This window comes from Vanderwaltozyma polyspora, genomic scaffold (assembly GCF_000150035.1).
Source record: "Vanderwaltozyma polyspora DSM 70294 KpolScaffold1055 genomic scaffold, whole genome shotgun sequence".
Lineage (NCBI taxonomy): Eukaryota > Fungi > Ascomycota > Saccharomycetes > Saccharomycetales > Saccharomycetaceae > Vanderwaltozyma > Vanderwaltozyma polyspora.
In genome coordinates this window covers 1-22,062 of record NW_001834686.1, presented here as the reverse complement: position 1 = coordinate 22,062, position 22,062 = coordinate 1, and the positions used below count along the sequence as shown (strand labels likewise).

General features: G+C 33.3%; 9 protein-coding genes across 9 annotated transcripts; 6 read left to right on the top strand and 3 right to left on the bottom strand.

The window, feature by feature from the left end:
- Window positions 1-1,115: 1,115 nt before the first annotated feature.
- Window positions 1,116-2,126, bottom strand: SAM35 (SAM complex subunit SAM35; the record flags this gene model as incomplete). The annotated part of the gene is made up of 1 exon (XM_001646461.1): window positions 1,116-2,126. The coding sequence occupies one exon, from the start codon at window positions 2,124-2,126 to the stop codon at window positions 1,116-1,118; it is 1,011 nt and encodes a 336-aa protein (XP_001646511.1).
- Window positions 2,127-2,624: 498 nt separating this feature from the next.
- UBX5 (DNA protein crosslink repair co-factor UBX5) lies at window positions 2,625-4,124 on the bottom strand (the record flags this gene model as incomplete). The annotated part of the gene is made up of 1 exon (XM_001646460.1): window positions 2,625-4,124. The coding sequence occupies one exon, from the start codon at window positions 4,122-4,124 to the stop codon at window positions 2,625-2,627; it is 1,500 nt and encodes a 499-aa protein (XP_001646510.1).
- A 1,229-nt stretch (window positions 4,125-5,353) lies between these two features.
- On the top strand, window positions 5,354-6,772 carry PEX3 (Pex3p; the record flags this gene model as incomplete). Its single annotated transcript, XM_001646459.1, has 1 exon — window positions 5,354-6,772. One exon carries the CDS (start codon window positions 5,354-5,356, stop codon window positions 6,770-6,772), a length of 1,419 nt encoding a protein of 472 aa, XP_001646509.1.
- A 651-nt stretch (window positions 6,773-7,423) lies between these two features.
- SKP1 (SCF ubiquitin ligase subunit SKP1) lies at window positions 7,424-7,972 on the top strand (the record flags this gene model as incomplete). The annotated part of the gene is made up of 1 exon (XM_001646458.1): window positions 7,424-7,972. The coding sequence occupies one exon, from the start codon at window positions 7,424-7,426 to the stop codon at window positions 7,970-7,972; it is 549 nt and encodes a 182-aa protein (XP_001646508.1).
- Window positions 7,973-10,128: 2,156 nt separating this feature from the next.
- On the top strand, window positions 10,129-14,208 carry YSP2 (Ysp2p; the record flags this gene model as incomplete). The annotated part of the gene is made up of 1 exon (XM_001646457.1): window positions 10,129-14,208. The coding sequence occupies one exon, from the start codon at window positions 10,129-10,131 to the stop codon at window positions 14,206-14,208; it is 4,080 nt and encodes a 1,359-aa protein (XP_001646507.1).
- A 512-nt stretch (window positions 14,209-14,720) lies between these two features.
- Window positions 14,721-14,918, top strand: SAE3 (Sae3p; the record flags this gene model as incomplete). The annotated part of the gene is made up of 1 exon (XM_001646456.1): window positions 14,721-14,918. The coding sequence occupies one exon, from the start codon at window positions 14,721-14,723 to the stop codon at window positions 14,916-14,918; it is 198 nt and encodes a 65-aa protein (XP_001646506.1).
- A 188-nt stretch (window positions 14,919-15,106) lies between these two features.
- YCG1 (condensin subunit YCG1) lies at window positions 15,107-18,253 on the bottom strand (the record flags this gene model as incomplete). The annotated part of the gene is made up of 1 exon (XM_001646455.1): window positions 15,107-18,253. One exon carries the CDS (start codon window positions 18,251-18,253, stop codon window positions 15,107-15,109), a length of 3,147 nt encoding a protein of 1,048 aa, XP_001646505.1.
- An 894-nt stretch (window positions 18,254-19,147) lies between these two features.
- Window positions 19,148-21,400, top strand: UTP4 (small subunit rRNA maturation protein UTP4; the record flags this gene model as incomplete). Its single annotated transcript, XM_001646454.1, has 1 exon — window positions 19,148-21,400. One exon carries the CDS (start codon window positions 19,148-19,150, stop codon window positions 21,398-21,400), a length of 2,253 nt encoding a protein of 750 aa, XP_001646504.1.
- Window positions 21,401-21,909: 509 nt separating this feature from the next.
- Kpol_1055p1 (uncharacterized protein) lies at window positions 21,910-22,062 on the top strand (the record flags this gene model as incomplete). Its single annotated transcript, XM_001646453.1, has 1 exon — window positions 21,910-22,062. A coding segment is annotated over one exon (153 nt), but the record flags the coding sequence as incomplete, so codon positions are not given.

The following is a 22,062-nucleotide window of genomic DNA, read 5'->3' as shown; positions in this document are numbered from 1 at the left end:
TTGGAATAACGTAATGGGTAGACACCTAGAGAGATTGATGTTGTAATGTTCTTTGGGAAAGCATCTTGGTAGCTGTTTTATTTTTGCTTTTCATAAAAAAAACAAAAAAATTTATTATTTTATTTTGTTTTCGAATTCTTAGAGACACCCAGTAAGAGCAGGAAAGAGCAGACCCAGTTTTGGATTTTGGGTAGTTTTTCTGTTTTAGTTTTAGTTTTAGTTTTAGTTTTGTTGCATTAGCTGGTTCTAACTCAAAATAAATTAAAAAAAAAAAAAATAAATTTAAAAGCATACAGGTTGGTTTCTCTGCTGCTGATGGGCAGATGATATACAGAGACTGAGCACGATGAGGGAATGAGTTAGAGAACGTAAGTCCAGTTTCGAATGTGTGCGTTGGGTTTCAGGCTTACTTGAGACGAGATCCAGATGGAAACAGAGAGAGCCATGAAGCAGGCAAAACAAAATAAAATAAAAAAAAAAACATAGATAAAACATAAATCTGGTCGTCTTCGTCTTTGGGAATTATTCTATGCTGATTTGTTTTTGTTTTGTCTTGTCTTGTCTTGTCTTGTCTTGCCTTGTCGCACCTTCCTTCGCTTTGCCTTGTCTTGAGATCTATGTGGAATCCAGATCAGAGAGAGGTTCATTTCATGTGCTCTTTTGATCCATATCAACACAACAACATGTAATTACCACAAGTCATTACTCTCTGGTTGTCGAGTGAAAAAAAATAAAGATATTAAAACTTGTTTGCTTCAACGTTCTCACTCAGCGTTTTTTTTTCCAAATTTAATTAAATTAAATTAAATTAAATTAAACTGGGTGATAAAAGCATATTTTAGTGGAGTCGAGATATTGTTTGAGTGATATCTTTGTGGGTGCGTGTGTCTGAAATATTTACTTGATATTGCTTGTTCTTCTGAGATAATTTCATTGATTAATTAATTAATTAATTAACATCTTGCCGTTTTCTTAATTTCATACTATTATTATTATCACTATTACTATTACTATTTTTTTTTATTCTTTTATTGTTAGTTCCTACATTGTAGTTAATCAGTTTTATAACGGTATCATCGCCTATCCACTTCAGATAACTTATTTTTTGGGTTGCCTTAGCGAGCAACTGTAAACTCAGTTAAAACACTATCGGTATATGAAATTAGATCTGGGCATCTGGTTGTGATGAACTTATGGATAGGTACCGTTTCGGGTAAGCTCAGAATACATAGAAGATAGCCGCAAAGTTTTAGATCTACATATGATGGCGAAGACTCTTTCTCATTCGACATTAACCTTTTAGTGTTATTATTACTCGTCTTTTGATTTTGATTTTGATTCATAGTAATTTTGTTTTGGATTTGTAACATTGTCTTTTCACTATCGTCTTGAATTAATTTGGAAACTTTAGCTATCTTGGATTTATTGCACAATGTCCCCGTTGGTGATTTAAATGCATATGCGATCTCTGGATGACGTGCATCAAAGGAGTTCCTATTAAGTAATGCGATTTTCATGTCTTTAACTTGAAAATTATCCACTTTTCCTTGATTAACACTATATAATTTCAAAAAATCTTCATTAGAGATATTGAAAAGTACAGTTATCATCCAATGATCGTAAATTACAGTGTCTAATAAATTCATATACATATATTCTTCTGGATCATCATATAGCTTTGCCTCAATACTTGCTTTAATGTTAAAACATGATCGGATATATCTTTTTTTGTAACCTTCAACCAGGACTGGCAATTTTTCATCTTGAACTGTCAATGGTGACAATATCCCAATGCATGGTTTACTCCCATCTGGACTTTCCACTCTTTTATTAAAATTTGGTAACTTTAATAAGTTCTTCTTACAGAGTGCAAATTGCACAAATAGACACCACGGATCAGTTGCTAAAACATCATGAGTTCTTGGATGCTCAAACACATTGTATATCCCTAAAATCACTCTATTTTCTCCAGATGTGCCAGCCAATGGCTCACCATGGAAATAAAACTTCCTATCTTTGATACTTTTACTTAAGGATACATCTTCATTTTCCAAAGGACCATAATTTTTCAATGGAAATTCATCAAATACAGTTTTAACCATAGGTGGAACTTTAAACACATTCATATCTTGCTAATTGACCCTTAGTATGTCCTTATCAATGGTCCAGTATAACACACTTTAATACTTTTGAAACTTCATCTCATCTTATAAGCATCGCCAAATTTCAATTGACCTGCTGAACCTTTTTCAACTTTTATAGAGGTGAAGACGCTTTAGACTTGAGGTCGGGGTAACGAAATGCTGCAGAGAGAAAGAGAGAAGGTTTTTCTATGTAATGCTTTTAATGAGGACTAGAGCCAATCAAGAGAGATGTTATCGTTCTTGTCAGTATTATTCATATTTATCAAGATACATACATATATAGAGAGATACACACACACACACACATATATATATATATAATTCTATTATATCTCTATATGAAATGAGGTCGACGTAAGATGTGCATAGATATAGGCCAAAATTGACGGAGAAATCGATGATCGGAAAATGTTATCTATCAATATATTTAGTTATAGATAAATTGATCTATGAATTGGAATTGTTTTAAAATCGTTTCCCCTAATCATCATCATCATCTTCCTTTGACAGAAGTAATGAACTGTTCTTTAATCCTGCATCTTCAATAGATAAGTCCAATTTGTCTAATAAGTCTTCTCTTTGATGGTTAGTTAAGTTGAATTTGCAAGTATCGAATCCTTCGATTTCAGATTTAACAAATTCATATATTGTTCTTACTGTATCATCCATGGCATTGAATCTCCTTACTATTCTTCTACCATCACCGGTACGAATTTGGATTCTTGTTGTAATGCCGGGTCTATTTGGTGGTTCATCATGCATAACCGGTTCAATGGATTCGAAAGGATCGATTTCAGGCTCTTCAGATATAGGTTCAGTTTCTTCTCTAGCAGTTGGTAGTCCCATGGATTGTCTTATGGCAAAATCCATTTGCTGTTCCTCTGTTAATGTTGTTGGATCAATTTCAGGCGTAGGTTCACGAACGATTGGATTCGCTGTGTTTGGATCTAGTGAAAAATCATTCAAGAATTCTTCAACTTCCCTTAAAAATGTTTCCTTTTTTGGCACTGTTTTATTCCATTGTCTTAAACGTTCTCCGGTCATTGGGTCTAATATTGCGATATGAGGTAAAATTTCTTTATCACTTAAACCGTAATATTGTATATATTGTTGTGCACTTGGTGATTCATATTGATATTGTAAGAAAATAAAATTCTTTCTAACCAACTTCTTTACTTCCTTCGATGACCATAGATCTCTATTTAATTCTTGACATTGGAAAATGCCCACATCTTGGATATTTATCATCACCCATTTTTTACGTTCAGTTGCTTTCGACTTGGCTCTTTCCAAACTCAATTTTGATATCATGTCAAATGGAGGTTTAAACATCATCGCTAGCATCTCTTGTTTTGATACATTTTTCAACCTTCTAACCATTTTTTTGGATTCTCTCACATTGCCATTATCGTCGAGCTCTACTACTGGCTGTTCTACATATTCATAACGATCATCGTCCTCATCCTCATCAGATATATCGGAATCTCTTTCGTTTTCATCAGAATCCACATCAGAATCTAAAGACTCGAAACGTTGGTTAAACACCCCAACAGGACGAGTTCTATCAAAGATATCATTAACATTAGTTTGACGTAAAGGTTCATAAACACCGCCATAGCCAGCAAAAGTTCCTGGGAAAACATGAGTTTCAGCCAAGGTTTCATGTCTGGCTTGATCTGGTGGTCGCACATACCCTGGATCACCTGGTTGTGGTTCTTTATACATTTCTTCTTGTAAACGTTTAGCAATATCAGCATCCGATTCACCTGCACCAATAGCATTGTTGTTATCGCCACCATTACCAGCACTACCACCATCTGGTCCACCACCTGTAGAGGTTATTGGATTACCACCATGTTCGAAATACAGCGATAAGGCAGTCTCCAAGTTCCCACCAGCCATCTCTATATACTGATTTGCCACATCAGTATTATCCGAGCCAGTTATGGCCATAAATTGATCAATGTTTCCAGTATCCATAATTTTTCTTTATTGCCACTAACCTGTCCTACAATTGTAAGAACACTATCAGGTCTTGAGAAGGGGAAACCAAACAGGAACCACTTTTTGTCTCTATAAAAAAAAATCCCAGTGTTTTTGAATAAACAAACAAACACTAAAAGTTATATATTTGTCCTCACAAGGGAAGCTACTCAAATAATCAATACCAACACACCTTAAAGACTCTTTTAATGCCAAGTCCTAAATCCTAAATCCCAAATCCTAAATTCTAAATTTCAAATTTCAAAATTTTTTTTGGCTCTCTTGAAACTTCAACAAACGTTCTTTGAATATTAAAGAGGTTAAACTTTAAAAATTACCAAAAGAATCATCAACAGAGTAACCAACCCACTAAAACCAAATCGAATCACCAGTCCCCCAGTTTTAAAAGTACTTTATACTTGAATAAACCTCAAACTACCAACACTCTTAACCAATTTAATCGATATAGCCATTCCACACCAAACCAAACCAAACGAAATCAGAAATTGAAGAACAAAGTAGACAGGAAAGACTCTTGGAAACTAACGTCAATACAATATACTATTTCTTGTTCAGAAAATGGTTTAACCTTGATTATCGATATCGATGAGATTGGATTAATAGATATTATTCCATATCTCTTTGACCTTATTATATAATACTTCCAAATGGGACAGTTTCCTTCTAAATATTCATATCTTTTTAATCATGCATTCTGTAAATACATCTATCTCCTGATGGGCTTGTTGATTAGTCTTGTCGAGGTGGGTCTTAATGTCCCAATGTCCCAATGTCCCATTAAACCTTTAGATTTTCTTGAGACGTTCTTGTTTTGTTGATTTTCAATCGAATATTGATCAGAAAGGAGTTATGTGTTATAGATCTTTTAGTCTTGTTCTTTCTTGCTCCTGTTCTTGCTCATGTTCTTGTTGTTGTTGTTTTTTTCATTCATTAGTTGTGATGGAGCTGACTATGTTTGTATATTTTATTTTATATCTTGATATTTTGATATATTGAAGTATTTAGGTATTTATTTATAAGGTTCTGGAGTTAATGTCTGTTTGTTTACAGGTTGAGGTTTTTCTGTTTTGATATCTAGTTGGTATATTTATATTGGAAAGTTGTACTTAGTGAGTGAGTGAGTGAGTGAGTGAGTGTGATCATATACTGGTTTCTGAATTATACTTATCTTTTTTTTTCACCCTTTATTATTCGATTTCGTTAGGATGAGTTCTTCTAAGGGCAGTCAAAGCTTGATTAGGAGACATCGAGGCAAGATTATTGTTTCGACCGCTGTGGTTGCAACCATTTTCACCACTGGTTCAATCTGTATATATTTAATCAAGAGGTGGTTGTACAAGCAACAGTTGAAAATCACTGAGCAACATTTTATAAGGGAACAGATAAGAAGAAGGTTCACCCAAACTCAACAGGATTCTTTGTATGCGTTGTATGAGTTGCTACCTGTTTACTCGTTGGTTCTAACTAAAGATTTGGACCTTGAAAAATTAGTGGTGGCTTTAAGAGACAAGAAATCAAATAGAACTGTTCAAGATTCGGTTTCTACTAATGCTGATACCGCAACTGGTGGTAGCATTGCTAACATCGATACCGCTCAATCAGATCTGGTCCTGGTCCCATCTGCTATCTTAGACGACAGGATTAATCAAATGAGTAAAGCCGATTTGTGGAATGAATTGAAATTGAAAAGTTTAGTGAAATTGATCTTAATCTCTTATTCCATCCCTTCGCTATTACTTTTAACAAGATTACAATTAAACATTTTAACAAGAAGAGAATACTTGGAGACTGCTGTGAACGTAGCTATCGAAAATGAATCTAAAAAATCAAACGGTCTATCGTCTTTATTCAGCTGGATAGGTGATTGGATTTCACAGTCAGATTCAAATATCGATAACGCCAGAGATTTAACTAAATTGAAGGAGACTCCTAAATCAATTTCTACTTACACCAACGAACAGGCATTTTTATCTCTTTCATGGTGGTTAATTAATAAAGGTTGGCTAGATTGTACTGAGATTATCGAGGAACATGTTAATAAAGAATTCGGTGATTTGAAGCCAAAAGATTCTATAACATTGACTGAATTGAGTAATAGATTAACGAAAATTTATCATTCCATAAATAAACAATTATTAAATCCATCAGGAACAAACGATCTCCAAGAAGACCCAACTCAAATAAAAAACCGTATAGGTTCAATTTTATTACCAGATGCTGCATCGAAGAATTTTGTCTTACAACAGACAATGGATCAAGATGCACTTGATATTTTAAATGAAGACAGTAAAGTACTTGATCAATTGATCACCGAAACGTCACAGTATATAAACAATACACAATCGTTAGTCGTTTTGGAGTCTCTAATCAATGAATCATTCCAATACATTATGGATAATTTAGAAGATAAAATATTAAAGAGAAACAAAGGGAAAGATGGAAGTCCAGCAAACCCTGATAAGAAATTCCAATTAGCCCTGATTGCTATGAGTTGTAAAGATTGTTGTCACGACATGCTAAGAGCAGACCCTTCCTCGGCAGAAAATGAGTACCTAATAAGAATCAACACTTTATCTACGTTGGATGATCTAAGTGCTAGTGTCTACAGTAACTTTGATTTCTAAGATAGGTCTCACAGAATAAACTTCTAAAACTGATGAACTGTTTTACTTCCTATTTCGTATTCCCAATATTTTATTTCTGTCTCCCCCCTCTTTCATCTTAATGATAGAGAGAAGAGAACAGAAATGAACGACTTTCACATAACCAGGAAAACAACAATTCAAGTGCCATGATGGTAATCACAACAACAGCAACAATAGTAGTATTAACCAAGTGTATAACTCACTATCAAATACATAAGTAGCCTTATTAATTTATGATTTCAATCACATCTATGTCACTATCATTAAAAACGAACAATATAATGTATAGATATCGATTTCGAAATTATCAACCAACTTTGAAGGATTTGGATGGAAAGATGAATAATTTGGGAAGTTAAGCAGGTAATCTCAACTGGTTAACATGGATAAGATATTAGATTAGTTAAATGGTTAGGTCTCTAGATATATATTGGTTATATATAAATTGAGCTAGGTTCTGTGATCGTTCATCCTTTATTTTTAGAGGGGTTACTGAGGCAAAAAAAAAGTTGATTTATACATAGTCTTTTGATTTTATTTTTGGTCCATTACTTTAGAGGTTACCAATTGAAATTTAGGAAGAGATTCTATATTGGTTATATTTGATATTGATAGAAAGAGGTAGATAAAATGGCAGGCAAGCAACAGACAGTGGTTTTAATAAGTGGTGAAGGTGAAAGGTTTACAGTAGAGCGTAGCATTGCCGAACGCTCGTTGTTGTTGAAGAATTATTTGAATGATATGCATGATAGTCAATTGAAAAACGATTCCGATGAAGAAGATGAAGAAGAGGAAGACGAAGAAGAGGAAGATGCAATTGTTATGCCTGTGCCTAATATCAGATCTTCAGTTTTACAGAAAGTTATAGAATGGGCAGAACACCATAAGGATTCTAATTTCCCAGATGAAGAAGATGATGACTCTAGAAAATCTGCTCCTGTTGACTCGTGGGATCGTGAATTTTTAAAAGTTGATCAAGAAATGTTATATGAGATCATACTAGCGGCCAATTACCTGAATATCAAACCTCTGTTGGACGCAGGCTGTAAAGTCGTTGCTGAAATGATTAGGGGCAGATCTCCAGAGGAAATCAGAAGAACATTCAATATCGTCAATGATTTCACACCAGAAGAGGAAGCTGCTATTAGACGTGAAAATGAATGGGCCGAAGACCGTTAAGATGCTAATGATGGGGAAGGAGGAGGGGCGAGTGAAGGTTTTAGCCCAAAATATACCACTATTAATATTAATAATAATATTGAAAATAAAAATAAAAATAAATTATTTATATATTGTAATAAAGCGATCAAAATTGAAATCTATTTTATGAGAATGCGTACTTTTTTTGAAAGATCCTTCAAAGTTCCCATCGATGATGGTTAGGTATAAATAGCGTCATGTAAAACGTAAAATCGTATGTAATTTAATCTTCTGGCATAAAAAGGTATCGATAATTGATTATAAAATAATAAAAAAAATGTTATGTAAACATTTGTTCAAATTAGTTTCAGTCGATTAAGGTATACTTTCAGAAGCTACTCTCAAATTTATTAACGACTTCCATCGAATGAATATCTAACCACATTTTAGAAACAAAAGATGGGCTCATTATGAAACGACTGGCTAATTATCAAAGTCACGTGTAAAGTTTAGTTATTGTATCCATTTAAACGCGCTACCAAAACTTAGACATCATTATCAACGGTCATGCTTCTTTCATATAGAAAGCATCAGGATTAGAGCGGCTACAATTCAAGATATAACTTATTATCTATTCACTATATAATCATACAAGGATACTTTAATTAGTAAATAAAAGAATGATTACTATAAGTTGTACAAATGCTATTCTTAAGAACTTGAAACCGATGAAAGCTGTCTTTGTGGGAACAGAGTACAATTTACTACTACTAATAATAATTAAATAAGTATTGGCTAAAACCCTATTTGAAGTTATCTTTAAAGCCAGCCCAAAATTTATTGTTATTATTAGTTTGGCCAACCAAGAATGTTTTATTGAAGACTAGTAATGAATGTTTTCGAAAAGGAAAAAACTGAAGCCTATGTTCCAGAGAATATTTTGCTGAATTTACCTTGAGGCTCAACAAGTCAGTTTATCTGGACTGTGTGATTGAACTTGGAGATAGATGCTATGGAAAATCAATGATGGTCATCTACACAGTACCGGGGTCTTCCAGTGGATCGAGTAACTAGTACAAAGAACGGGGGGGGGGGGGGGGGACATTACTGCAACCAGGCCAAATTTATCCAAATTTATCTTCAAATATTCAAAGAATATTACCTAAAAAAGAGTTCAAATTCCATCACTTCGAACTTCAACAAGGGGCACCGAACCTTACAAAGAATTATCTACCCTACTGCTTTTCAATTTCCTCTAACATCCTCTAAACTAGCTAACTTTTCCTTTATCGGATTGCTACTTTGTCTCGATGGCCATATCTTTCATTCGATTCTCGACAGTAACGTCTAATTTTAATTTATCAATTATTATTGTTTTTGGGGGGCCAAATAGGCTTGCTTCACTGTTGAAACTTCTCCTATCGTTGTCATTATCGTCGTTATCGTCGTTGTTATTACGATTGTAATGCTTTTTGCATATATATGGGGCTTCGGGAGAGGAAAGGGGCAGGGGGGCTTGGAATTCAAGGTAAGCTTGGTTCCTTCTCTTCGTTCAATACGATATGTACTATAATCCTAAACTGGCAACTTGCTGAAATAGGAAATCTGAAAGGGTTATTCTAACGGCTGTTTCCTTTTTCTGACTGTTTTGAAAGAAATCGAAGTTTGGAAACGGAAGAAAAGTAACAACATCAACATAACAATTTTCATACAATAGAGACTACGATGAAAAATAATAAAATATTGTTAAAGTGGGAAAATATAAACATCTTATATGTGGGAAATATAAGCTTTTTTATCTTTCAATGTTTTTTTTACAAAAATTATACTACTGAAATATTCTATTTAATATTGGTTAAGAATTTTATTTTATAAAATTAAACGTTATTACATTTATTATAATTTATCGGTTAAAGAATCAATCTCAAAATTGTATATCATCATCACCTCATAGTGTGTGAGTGTCAGATTTTTTAATTTTTGTTCATCACTCTTTTATGATCATAAGCTGTCTTCAATAAGTTGGTTAACTTTGTGGATACAAATTATAATATAACATATCGGAGGATCCAATTTATTTTGTGGATTGAAAATCATCGTTTGATTTGGGATTACCACCATACAATTCAATTTCATTATATTAAGCTCATTGGAAAGTTTACATATAATTTTGTGGTAAGCTTGTTGATGATATTATGAAAAAGAAGCGGTTCTTTAGCGGATCCATGTTTTCTAGACTGTTTAAAAGAAGTAAAAAGGACAAGAAGGATAAGAAGAATAAAAATGCGAAACCTGTCAACAAGAAATCGAAAAAGGGCTATGATAACCAGAAAATGGCCCAACCTACTAAAACAGAATTGGCTCCTTTGGAGTTGCCAGATATTGTATCAATAAGAAGCGGGAGAAGTAGTAATAAAAGTGTAAGTGATTATGTTTGGCCACCCAGAAGATCTTTACAAAGTTCTTCTAAAGGTTTAAAAAATGCTAATAGTTATTCTACTCCTGGTATATCAAATATCTTTGTTTCAATTGAAAAAGAAGATGATAAATTGGGAACGAAAGATTCGGGTAGTTCAAAACTACATGGTTTGAAAAGAAAAAAATCATTAGGTAAAGGTTTTAGGAGTGAAGATGGACATCATCATCATCTTGCATCACGTTTGGCTGGTCATAGCTTACCGCATTTAGGTGGAACCAACTCAAATAATGCATCTTCAAGCAATTTGTTCGGGAGTATATTAAATATGGCACATACTGCAACGACCACAGTACCAAAATTTATTTTTGACCCAGCAGATGAAGAAACAACTAATGGAAATGATAATGAAACAACTTACAGTAGAAGTACAAAGAAAAATGCAAATGTACAGGCTAATACAATTCTGCGAACAGGTACAGACATGAATACTACTTTGGAAGTAGAATCTAATGAATATAACAATAACCACAATAATAATGATAATGAAAAAAACGTCAATACATCAATAGCTGCGTTGAATAGAAGTAATTCTTTTCTAGGGCATTTAGACTTTTTATTATCTGGCTCAGATAATAAAAATACAACCGATCAAAACGATCCTTCAAAGATTCTTTCATCAAAGACAGACGGAGATAGTCACCTAGATCTACCAAATGATGATATAAATAGAAATGGGGGAAGTGGTATCGATGATGTTTCTGCAACTTCATTAACTTCTGATGCGATCCAGGTAAGACATCCAAATCCACAGGGTGTATATGACGATAATGCTGATGGCAATTCAAAAATTACAAAGGTTAAATTCCAACCGATTGGAACAGTTGAAGAACCTGCTATTACCACGTTTGGTAGAGGAAGTTTAACCTTAGATGCCTTGGGTAAATCATCTATCCCCGAAATTTCGGGTTCGACTAGTAGGTCTTTAAGCATTGATAACGATTTGTCACCATTAGATCAGATTGGAAGTAATAATGGTACAAATAGTGGAAATAATAGTTCTCGTAATAATAGCATGGTCAACCTGACTAGAAATTCAAACTCTTTATCAAATTTAAATTCAATTCGTGCAAGAAGTAGAACGTTACCTGCCAACGATCCAAACGCTGAAACTCAAAAGGTATTGCCTAGATTCTCTATAAACCAAGCTGAAGAATCAATGAACCATAATGGTACAGAAAACGAAGAACGCCAGCCTAGGCGTTTATCAAGGAAGTTCTTGGATAGGAGATCATTTTCTCCCAATATTGGGATTAAAGTTCTTCCACCAATTATCAACTTTTCAAACCCATTGAACAAGGTCAGAAACAGTGGTAGTGATTATACCTCCCAAGCTAGAGCAAGGGCTAGTACTACTATATCAGGTACAATGGACCCGTCGGTAAATGTAGAAATTGAAGGTAATATCAAATTACAAGGTGTTGAGTATGCCTCAGAAAAAAAGAACTCTGATTTCCACAAGTTTTTTAAGGATGTGGCTGGAATATCGGCCAATGAAAAGTTAATAACTGATCCATCATGTGCATTATCTCGTGATATTTTGATCCAAGGTAAAATGTATATTACTGATAAAAATATATGTTTTAATTCGAATATCCTAGGATGGGTCAGTACAGTGGTGATTCCCTTCAAAGAAATTGTGCAAATTAAGAAGAAATCCACTGCCGGAATTTTCCCAAATGGTATTGTCATTGATACATTGCATACTAAGTATGTGTTTGCTTCATTCATTTCAAGAGATTCGACTTTCGATTTAATTACAGATGTTTGGAATCAAATTATTCTCGGAAGAAGACATTTAAATTTGAGAAGTAATAAAGAAGCTATGACAAGTAAATCTTCTCTAGATTTTAGTTCTGATAGCGATCTTACTGATTTTGATGAAGATCCAAATCATCGTAACAGTGACGACCGAATTCTCTCAGATAATGGAAATGATGATGCCAATTCATTGATAAATTCAACGGATATGACATCAAGTATAGAAATTGATGAAGCAAGTGTAATAAAATCCACATCAAGACCAGCAAGTAGTACACCTGGTCCTGCAAAACATGCACCAACAAATCCAAACTACGAACCTGCATCTAACGAAAAACTAATTAATGAAAGTACATTCAGTAGTCCATTAGGCGAAGTTATTAACCTGCTATATGGCAGTGACACATCACATTTGGAGAATATTTTAAAATCCCAGAAGAATTATGATATTTCTCCAATATCCAAGTTAGTAGATAAAAAATCTCGTGAATATTCTTATACCAAGCCAATATCAGGACCTATAGGTCCAAACAAAACCAAATGTCTCATTACAGAAAATTTGGAACATTACAACTTGAAAGATTATGTCAAAGTGGTACAAATTTCAAAAACTCCGGATGTCCCTTCTGGTACTTCATTTTACGTGAAAGCCACACATTTATTTTTCTGGGGTCCTAATAATACTACTAAGATGCAAGTATATCTATCTGTTGAATGGACTGGTAAAAGTTGGGTTAAAGGTGCTGTTGAAAGAGGTACATTCGATGGTGTAACTGAGACTACGAAAATTTTAGCTTCCGAGTTAGCTAAGGATTTAACCTCACTAGCAGTAAGTTCAAAAGAGGAGGTACCTAGTGAAGATGAGGGAGAGGTTTCCACATTACCGAAAATGGAGCCATCTACTCATGCTCCTACTGATTCTGGTTATAAGAAAGAAAAGGATGATAAGATAATTGAAGAAAACCTGAATTTCTCAGCACCTCTGGGAACTGTTTTTCAACTCTTATTTGGATCAGATACTTCCTATCTCCAGAAAATCATTACAAAACAGAAAAATTTCGATGTATCAGATCTTCCAAAGTTTACAGACAATTCAAGGGAATATTCCTATGTCAAGCCTTTGACGGCAGCATTAGGTCCTAAACAGACTAAATGTATTATTACTGAAAAAATTGAACATATGGATTTAAACGATCATATTTTGGTACGTCAAATCACAAGAACGCCAGACGTGCCTTCTGGTGGTAGTTTTACAGTTCATTCGAGAGTATATCTTTCATGGGGGCAGAACAATTCTACAAATATGACAGTTGTTACAAACGTCATTTGGACTGGGAAATCCTTAATTAAGGGTGCTATTGAAAAGGGTTCTATTGATGGTCAAAAATCATCCACTCAAATTTTAGTGGAGGAATTAAAAGATATTATTGCTAATGGAACTACTTCAGGAAAGAAGAGGAGAAGAACCAAGTCAAGTAAAGCTAGACGTGCATCCACAAAGGTTGAAGTTATTGCACCAAAACCTGCAGAGCCAGAGGTAACAAGCTCTGGAAACATGCTATTTTCCTTATTATCGCCTTTACTAGAAAATTTTGACATTACTTCAATCCAGGGCATAGCTACCATTGTAGTATCATTCATTATTTTCATCTTATTACTAAGAAAAATGTTTACGTTCAGAAGTGCATCGAATATTCAAGTAATGAGACCCGGTAAAATCTTAATAAATGGTAATGAGTACAATTTTGTCCCAAGCATCAAAACACTATACGAAGTTTACGAAGAAGATGTTAGGAACAGTGCTCAAAGCAGAAAGAAAGATCATAATTTAGTTCTGGAAACTGAAGGAACTATATGGGATTGGTTAAGAGATAGAGGAAATGAAACTTTACATGAACCTATAGATACGAGTGAAACCGATTTAACAAAATGGCAGAACAATATTGGTAACTACAAGGTTCAACAGTTAGAAGAGGCGATCAAGATTACAGAGTTACAGTTAGACGAACTAAAAAAACGTTTACGGAGACTACTTTAAAGAGAGACATTTATACAAACATATTTTTTTTTACTTAAAATACAGTTTTAGGTTTTCAACGAAGGACAGACATATATTTAGTTCATTTATAAAATTTTATCCATACAATGTATTTTTATATCCATTTAATTTTAATTTAATTATTTTCAAGTATTCTGAAAGAAGCTTCAAATATTTTAATTTTTTCAAATTTTTAATCATCTAAATCCTAGCTTAAAAAAATATAAAAGGAAGTTAATTTAGTGGTTAATAGCAACCTTGTTATACAAATACATATACCAGAGAAAATTGTTAGTAAAAGTTAATTAAATATTACAAAACAATAACAATAACCTCACAATCAATTATGTCAAATTTAACTTCTTTGTTAGAGAAGAAGAAAAAGGATCTTAGCTTTAAGACTAAAACTCTCAATGATCTCCAAAAACAATTCGACATTCTTGCCGCCGAGAATGATATGTATGTATAAATTTATAACATTATACTGAAAAGTATGCTAATATTTTTTAAGAATGAGTATTAACTATAAAATATTTAAATTTAGAAATAAATTGCCATCTGAAGTAGTATCTACACATATTAAAACTTTAAAAGAATACAATGAACTTAGAGATATCGGATTGAAATTAGTTCAAATCATCGCCGATGAAAAGAGTTGCAAAATGAAGGAAATATTCAATGAGATGGGATATTCAATGTTTGATGATTAACAAATGAATATTTTCTGAAACAGATAAAGTATTTGCTCTTAGATAAAATCTATAAAAAACCAAGCGCTCGAATATAGAAAATATGAATACAATATTAGAAAAATATGCGCTAAATGTATGTATGTATCTATATATATATATATATATATATATATGTGTGTGTATTGTGTTTGTTTAATCTAAATTTATCACTCTTCTTTATACGATTCATCGTCAACTGACATGCTGCTCTCACTGCTGCTGTAATCATTATCTGGTAGAATAAAACTTACATTCTTAGAGTTTTCTATCACGTTGCTAGATACAGAATCCTCCATTATAACATCTTTGGTTCCATCTTCGGGTTCATTTATATCTTTGGCGTCATTTTTAGGTTCATTTGTATCTTCGCTATCGTAATCCTCATTTACACTTAATTTTTCTGAAGTATTATTAGCGATACTTTCTTCCAATTTGCTTCTGTTTCTCTTTCTAGAAGTATCATCATCAGAATCTTCAAAATCATTCTCTGAATCAGAAAATTGAGCGGCTTCTACGTTCACATCTTTTTCCACATCTGAAATATTTCCAATATTGGAACTTTCTAAGATCATTGAATACTCTCCATCACTTGATTCAATTTCATCCTTCGTTTGATTTTCTGATTTTTCTTTAGCTTCTTCCAAACAATCTATTATGGTATTCTTGAATTTTTCCAATGAGTTCAACGTCATCGTATCAATTATTTCATTTTCTATTATATCTTCTAAATGTTCTTTTATTTCCCTTAATTTATGCATATCATTATCAGATGAAACATAGAATGCATTGATATTAGTTAGAATCATCTTCTTGATATTTTTCTTGTCAAATTTTGGAAATTGCTGAAATATGTCTAACAGGAAATTTAATTGATAATTATCGTTAATTGCTTTCTCATTTTCACCGATCAATTTTCTTGGGTCTGTCCATGAGATCAATTGTTGCAAGATGACATTCGGCTTCAACATGGTTTCAATATTTTCATCTGTTTCCTCATTAGCTTGAAAATCTACCCAAAGCATATACAATCTTAATAGAACATCAGATGCAATTTTGGTAATCCTCTGCTGATGTAAGACGTGAGAGTATGAGTAAACAGGAATGCAAAATGCAAAAGCTTGAATTAAACCTTCATTGGATGAGTTAGATGGCGAAAAGTAAGATAATATTAAAGTTTCGAATAAATCATCATCATTAAAAATATCTGCCAAATATAATTTGCACAAACCTTCTGCAGCAATGACTTGACACTCTGGAAGAGTATTGTTTTTCAAAACCTTATAAAAGATTTTATGCAAAGAAATAGAATCCACCTTTCCCTCACCATCGACAACGACATTACCATGTATTGAAAAAATATCAATTATAGATTTTAATGCTATACTTTTCAATGAAGCATTACCTTTTGAAACACACATACCCAAAATGTATAGATTTTCAGTGGCTAATTGAACATCTAATAAGCAACATAATCCTAAGTTACGAACACCTAATTCTCTAATCTTTGGATCAGTGTTTCTTACCGCTGGTGTAATTAATGTATCTATTAATGAAGTTATCAATACATTTTGATCTAAAGGCTTGACTACTAATTCCAACAGAAGAGAGGATCTTGTTAAACAATTTATCATAGTTTCCGGTAACAAATCGCGTTCATTGGACAATGCCCTTGTGCTAGTATCATCTGTAGTTGATGTTTTGCCCTCAATAAAGTTATCTACCGAAGATCTAAACTGTTCTATTATATCATCTTCTTCATCGTCGTCATCATCTTCATTATTATCATCTAAACTTCGTTCTGCTTTCTTCTTTGATATTTGTTCCTGTTCTTGCTTTTCTAAATCATCATCTCTAATATCATTTATAATTTCAATTGACATTGAAACGAAGTCTCTTTCATTAATGGATAGTATCTTAAGAACATCAAGACCACTTTTGATGGATGGCTCAGTCAATGAGGTGATTCCCAGCATATTTCTTATGATAGTCAACATTGAACGTCTACCGATTTCATCACTAAAATCATAACCTTTGGATATGATTAAAATTTGTTCAACAATGAAGTCAAGATGACTTTTTTCCAAATTTGACAAATTTTCTGCATGAAATCTTTTTTTAATATAATAATTCAATATTGATGATAATTTTGATGCTTCTGGGAAGTTCTCCTCCAATACTTCTGTCAAGTTATTAGAGATGCAATGTTTGTAAAAACATCGCAGTAAGAATGCAATTTCAACGGTTAACTCTTTCCACATTTCTGGAGTAAACTTAATCTTAGAAATGATGTCCGTTCTAGTATTAAATAACGATTCCATTGCTTTGTCTGCAATAGTTGATTTGGCAACATTGAGTTTTTCTATCAACTCTATCAAATCGCCATTTAACATATTCAACCAGTCATAAGATATCAATCTCAAACAAGCTTTTCTTACGGATTCTTCTCTATCTTCTAATCCCCATTTAATTAATTGATCCAAAATCCTTGAATCAATTTTTTCGAATACTTCTTTACCCATTGATTTTAGTATCCTGGTGTAAACCAATCTTCTATTAACTTGATTTGTGTCTCTTGCTCTCTCTAGAATATGTGATCTGGTCAAAGGATTATTAACTAGATTTAAAAGAGCAGCACGGCGGACCTCTGCGGAAGAATCATTTTGTATTATTGTCATTAATTTGTGTGTAGCATCATCAATAACAGGATGTTCTGTCTCTACCGATGGGATATCTTCTTCTTGAAATTTTGTTAAACAGAATACCGCCTGCATTCTTACGTTAGGTTCCTTATCATAAATTCTTTTATTTAAAGACCACATAAGAAGGTTATACAATTCTTCGTCAATTTCACCAATATTATCCATAATTACCGCTAGCAACTGCAGCACACGGTATCGAACATTTCTTTCTTTACTCTCGACACCTCTTAAGATATGTCTCATGAATAAGTCAACAAATTTTGCAAATACCTGTTGTTGGTGAATCACGGTTTCTGAGTTCTCCTTAGTGGCTTCTTCGATATCTCTATCCAAAGAAGCAATAAAGGCAGCGACTATCCTAACGATTCGATCACCAGCAACTTCGTTTTTCTTCAGAGGTAAAATCTTAGTCACTAACTTATTAAACCAGAAATTAAACGCATCTTCATATCCTTGAGCAACGGCTTTGCTTTGAATCTTCTTCAACACTGCAACATGTTTTCGATGACCAGCATAACTAGACTGTGCCTTTTGAAAAACATCGGCTACTGCATAGAAGATCTTGGAATTTTCAGTGTCTTCTAGATCAACATCTCTTCCTTCTTGACTGGCCATTGTTACTTTTCCAGCTCTTATCCCCACAAAAACTGATTCTGAAGCTTAGTCTTGATCTCAACAGTTTGATATACTTTCTTTTATACTATACCTGGGAATTTAAGCTACCATCTACCGTAACCAATTACCCCCTAGATCAATGGCATCTGCTCCTAATCTTGACATATATATCTCTATATATTGTTTAAGTTTCTGTTAAGAGATCAATTTCGAATAGGTAAACAATAGATTTTGTTAGGTTTCAACTCATCGCGTCTCTGTATGCAGTGCGGTGTACGGAGTTGACTATCAACAAAATATGAAGAAAAGAACAAACAATAGCAAGATCTCAGCAGAAACACTTCGTATCGAGACCATTCGAGTTGTGAATCTTATCAAACAAGTACTGTTTAGTTGGTAATTTCCAGTTTATTTCACAGAATCTTACCTCTAACACACATATATGGACAATTTTTAGTCTCTTTTTTAAAAACTACCAATACTCTTGTTGTCACATGATCTCAAAAACCAAAAAAATAACAGATCTAATACAAAGCCGGGTAAAATACGTATCACGTGTTTTCTAAACTACTCACGTGATTGAGTTCGTACACGTGACACTTTTTGATATGAAGTTTTTGGAAAATTTGATGATTTTTGAAAAATTTTTAAGCTCATCGCCAAATTTGTTATAAGAAAGTATACTTAACTATAGCTAACTTATACGTTTAAATTGGTTAATATTCAATAAAGGAGACGTATTACCATCATTTTTATCTAGAGCTTAAGGGTAATCTCTAGTGGAGTTTTGTGGGAAAGGTCTAATTATTGTGAATTGTGTGAAATTCTCTATTTTTGTCCAGTTTTCTATTTTTTTTAGTTAGACACTGTTTTTACAATTAGACATTCTTTGAGATGACTGGTGAAACCAATACAGCTGTCCATCGCTCTAGATTTGTTAACTTCAGTACAGCTAATATCACTGCTCTTGCCTTTTCTCATAAATCCGATGTGAATAGGAAGACTCCCTCTGATTTGAGACTGGCTGTTGGTAGAGGCAACGGTGATATTGAAATATGGAATCCTAGGAACAGATGGGTTCAGGAATTTGTGATTCAAGGTGGTAAAGATAGATCCATTGAAGGTTTATGCTGGTGTAATGTCTCCGGTGAACCATTAAGATTGTTCTCTATTGGTGGCTCTACTGTGGTTACCGAATGGGATTTATCCACTGGCTTACCGTTGAAAAATTATGATTGTAATGCTGGTGTGATCTGGTCCATTGCAATTAATCAATCTCAATCAAAAATTTCCTTGGGTTGTGACAATGGTACTGTGGTGATAATTGATGTTTCTGGAGGTCCTGGTTCTTTGGAATACGACTGTGTTCTGATGAGACAAGAAGCTAGAGTTTTGAGTCTGGCTTGGAATAGAGACGATTTCGTAATTGGTGGTTGTTCAGATGGTAGAATTAGAGTATGGAACCTTCAAAAGGAAAGTGAGGAAGTCAGAGGCAGATTGCTACATACAATGAAAGTTGATAAAGCAAAGAAGGAATCTACTCTGGTATGGTCTGTATTGTATTTACCTGCTTCCAATCAAATTGTATCTGGGGACTCTACTGGTTCTGTTAAATTTTGGAATTTCCATTATGCTACCTTAAATCAATCTTTTAAAGTCCATGATGCTGACGTATTATGTTTGACCACAGATTGTATGGGTTCTAGTATTTTCAGTGCCGGTGTTGATAGAAAGATTTATCAATTTACTAAATCCGCTTCAAAAGCTAATAAAGATAATTCAAATAAGTGGGTTGTCTCTTGTAATAGATTATTGCATGCTAATGACGTCAGAGCTATGTGTTCTTACCAATCAAACGGTGCTGATTTCTTAGTTTCCGGTGGTGTAGAGAAAAGACTGGTTATCAGTTCATTATCATCATTCACAGATGGTCTATATATGAAAATGCCTACAGTTGTACCATTCTCTAAAAATTTGTTAATAAATAGGAACCAGAGATTATTGGTTAGTTGGTATGAATCAGTAGTCAAGATATGGAAACTAGGTGATGATTTAAGTTCTGATCAAAATTACAAACTGGTATGTAAGCTAACTTTAAAAGATGAACAAAACATTTCCACCTGCTCAATGTCACCAGATGGTACAGTTCTTGTAGTTAGCAGACCATCAACCACGAAGGTATTTCATTTACAACCAACGGACTCTAAATTAAAGGTTACAAAGCTAGATAATGATCTATTATTAAAGACTGGTACCTCTCATGTCAAATTTATTGATGACTCTAAAATTATTGCATGCTCCACTGATGGGGAATTATTTATGTTAGATCTGGAAGATGATGAAGATGAAAAGAAGATAGAAATAGACCTTCCTGAAATCCAAGAAACAAAGAGTAGTTCTAAGATTCGTTATATCAATAACATTAACCATTTAGCTGTAGAAGGTAACTTGGTTGCTTTGTCCTACTGTTGTGGTACTATCGTGTTGGCTAACCTAGAGACAAAAGAGTCATTTGTTTTAGCCAACCTAATGACATTCATAACTGCATTATCATTGAATTTGCATAGAAATTCTATCATTGTTGTTACAGCTGAAAACAAAATACTAGAATTCAATATTGGTTTCAACCAAGAATCAATTTCAGGTAGCATACTCTCAGAATGGTCAAAGAAAAACAGTGAAAATTTACCAAGACAGTTCCAGAGTTTACAAGACAGATGTGTTGGAATCTTTTTCAAAGATGAAGATTTTGATAATGTTTGGTTATGGGGTTCTAATTGGTTAGCAAGAGTAGATTTGAAGGTAGATTTGCCAGCAAATACAAGAAAGAAGCCTAAGAAGCATAACCGTGATGGCTTGACTATTACTGACGACAGTAATTTCTTGAATGATGGTGAAGAAGATGAAGATAATGATTTAGAAGTAACAGAATCATTGGACGTCTTAACATCAAGTCTAAACAATTTCAGAACAAATAGCGATAGCAAAACAAAAACCAATGCTCAAGCATTTTTCATTACAGATAAGTATAGACCGATTTTATTCACTGATTTTATCTCTAGTAATGAATTGGTAGTTGTAGAGAGACCACCTTTAATGACTACCACTCAAACAGGTGCATTTGACCTTCCAAAGATCATATTTTGATATACCATCATCTTTCACTCATTTAATATAAGGAAGGAGAGAGGAGAGAATAGATAATATTGATACAATATACCAAAATATCCTCCCAATCTATATAACATAGATATAATGTGTATTATTTTTTTTAATTTGCGTTTGAACATATTCTTCAAACTGGCAGCATAGTTAACTTCATCTATAGATTATTAATTTAATTAAAAACGATCAAATAAAAAATTCATTATTTAAAAATTTACAATCTTCAAGTTCAAAGTTGTTGTGATAAAATAGTATGCATTACTGTCAATTTCACCTCTTTGTCCCATACAATTGTGTGTGTCCATCAGTATTTTATTCTATATGATATCAAATAACACCGCGTGGAGCATATCTAAGTCAAATATAAAAGGAGATAAAGCAATAAATGAAAACTTCTTTAAGACTTAATAAGTCGATGATAGGATAGTAATAAACAGTATTAGTAGTCTTTACCAAGAGTTGTTTTAGTAGTTATATGTTATGATGCTATAATGTTTGTTTCCGATGCTAATTTAACTCCAGAACTAACTGCTGAAAGTAGGGATGATGAACAAGAATTTGTACATTGTCCAGTATGTGATTTAAAGATGAAATCATTGAAGTTATTGAACAGACATCTGGATAATGACCACGGATTTGGTTCT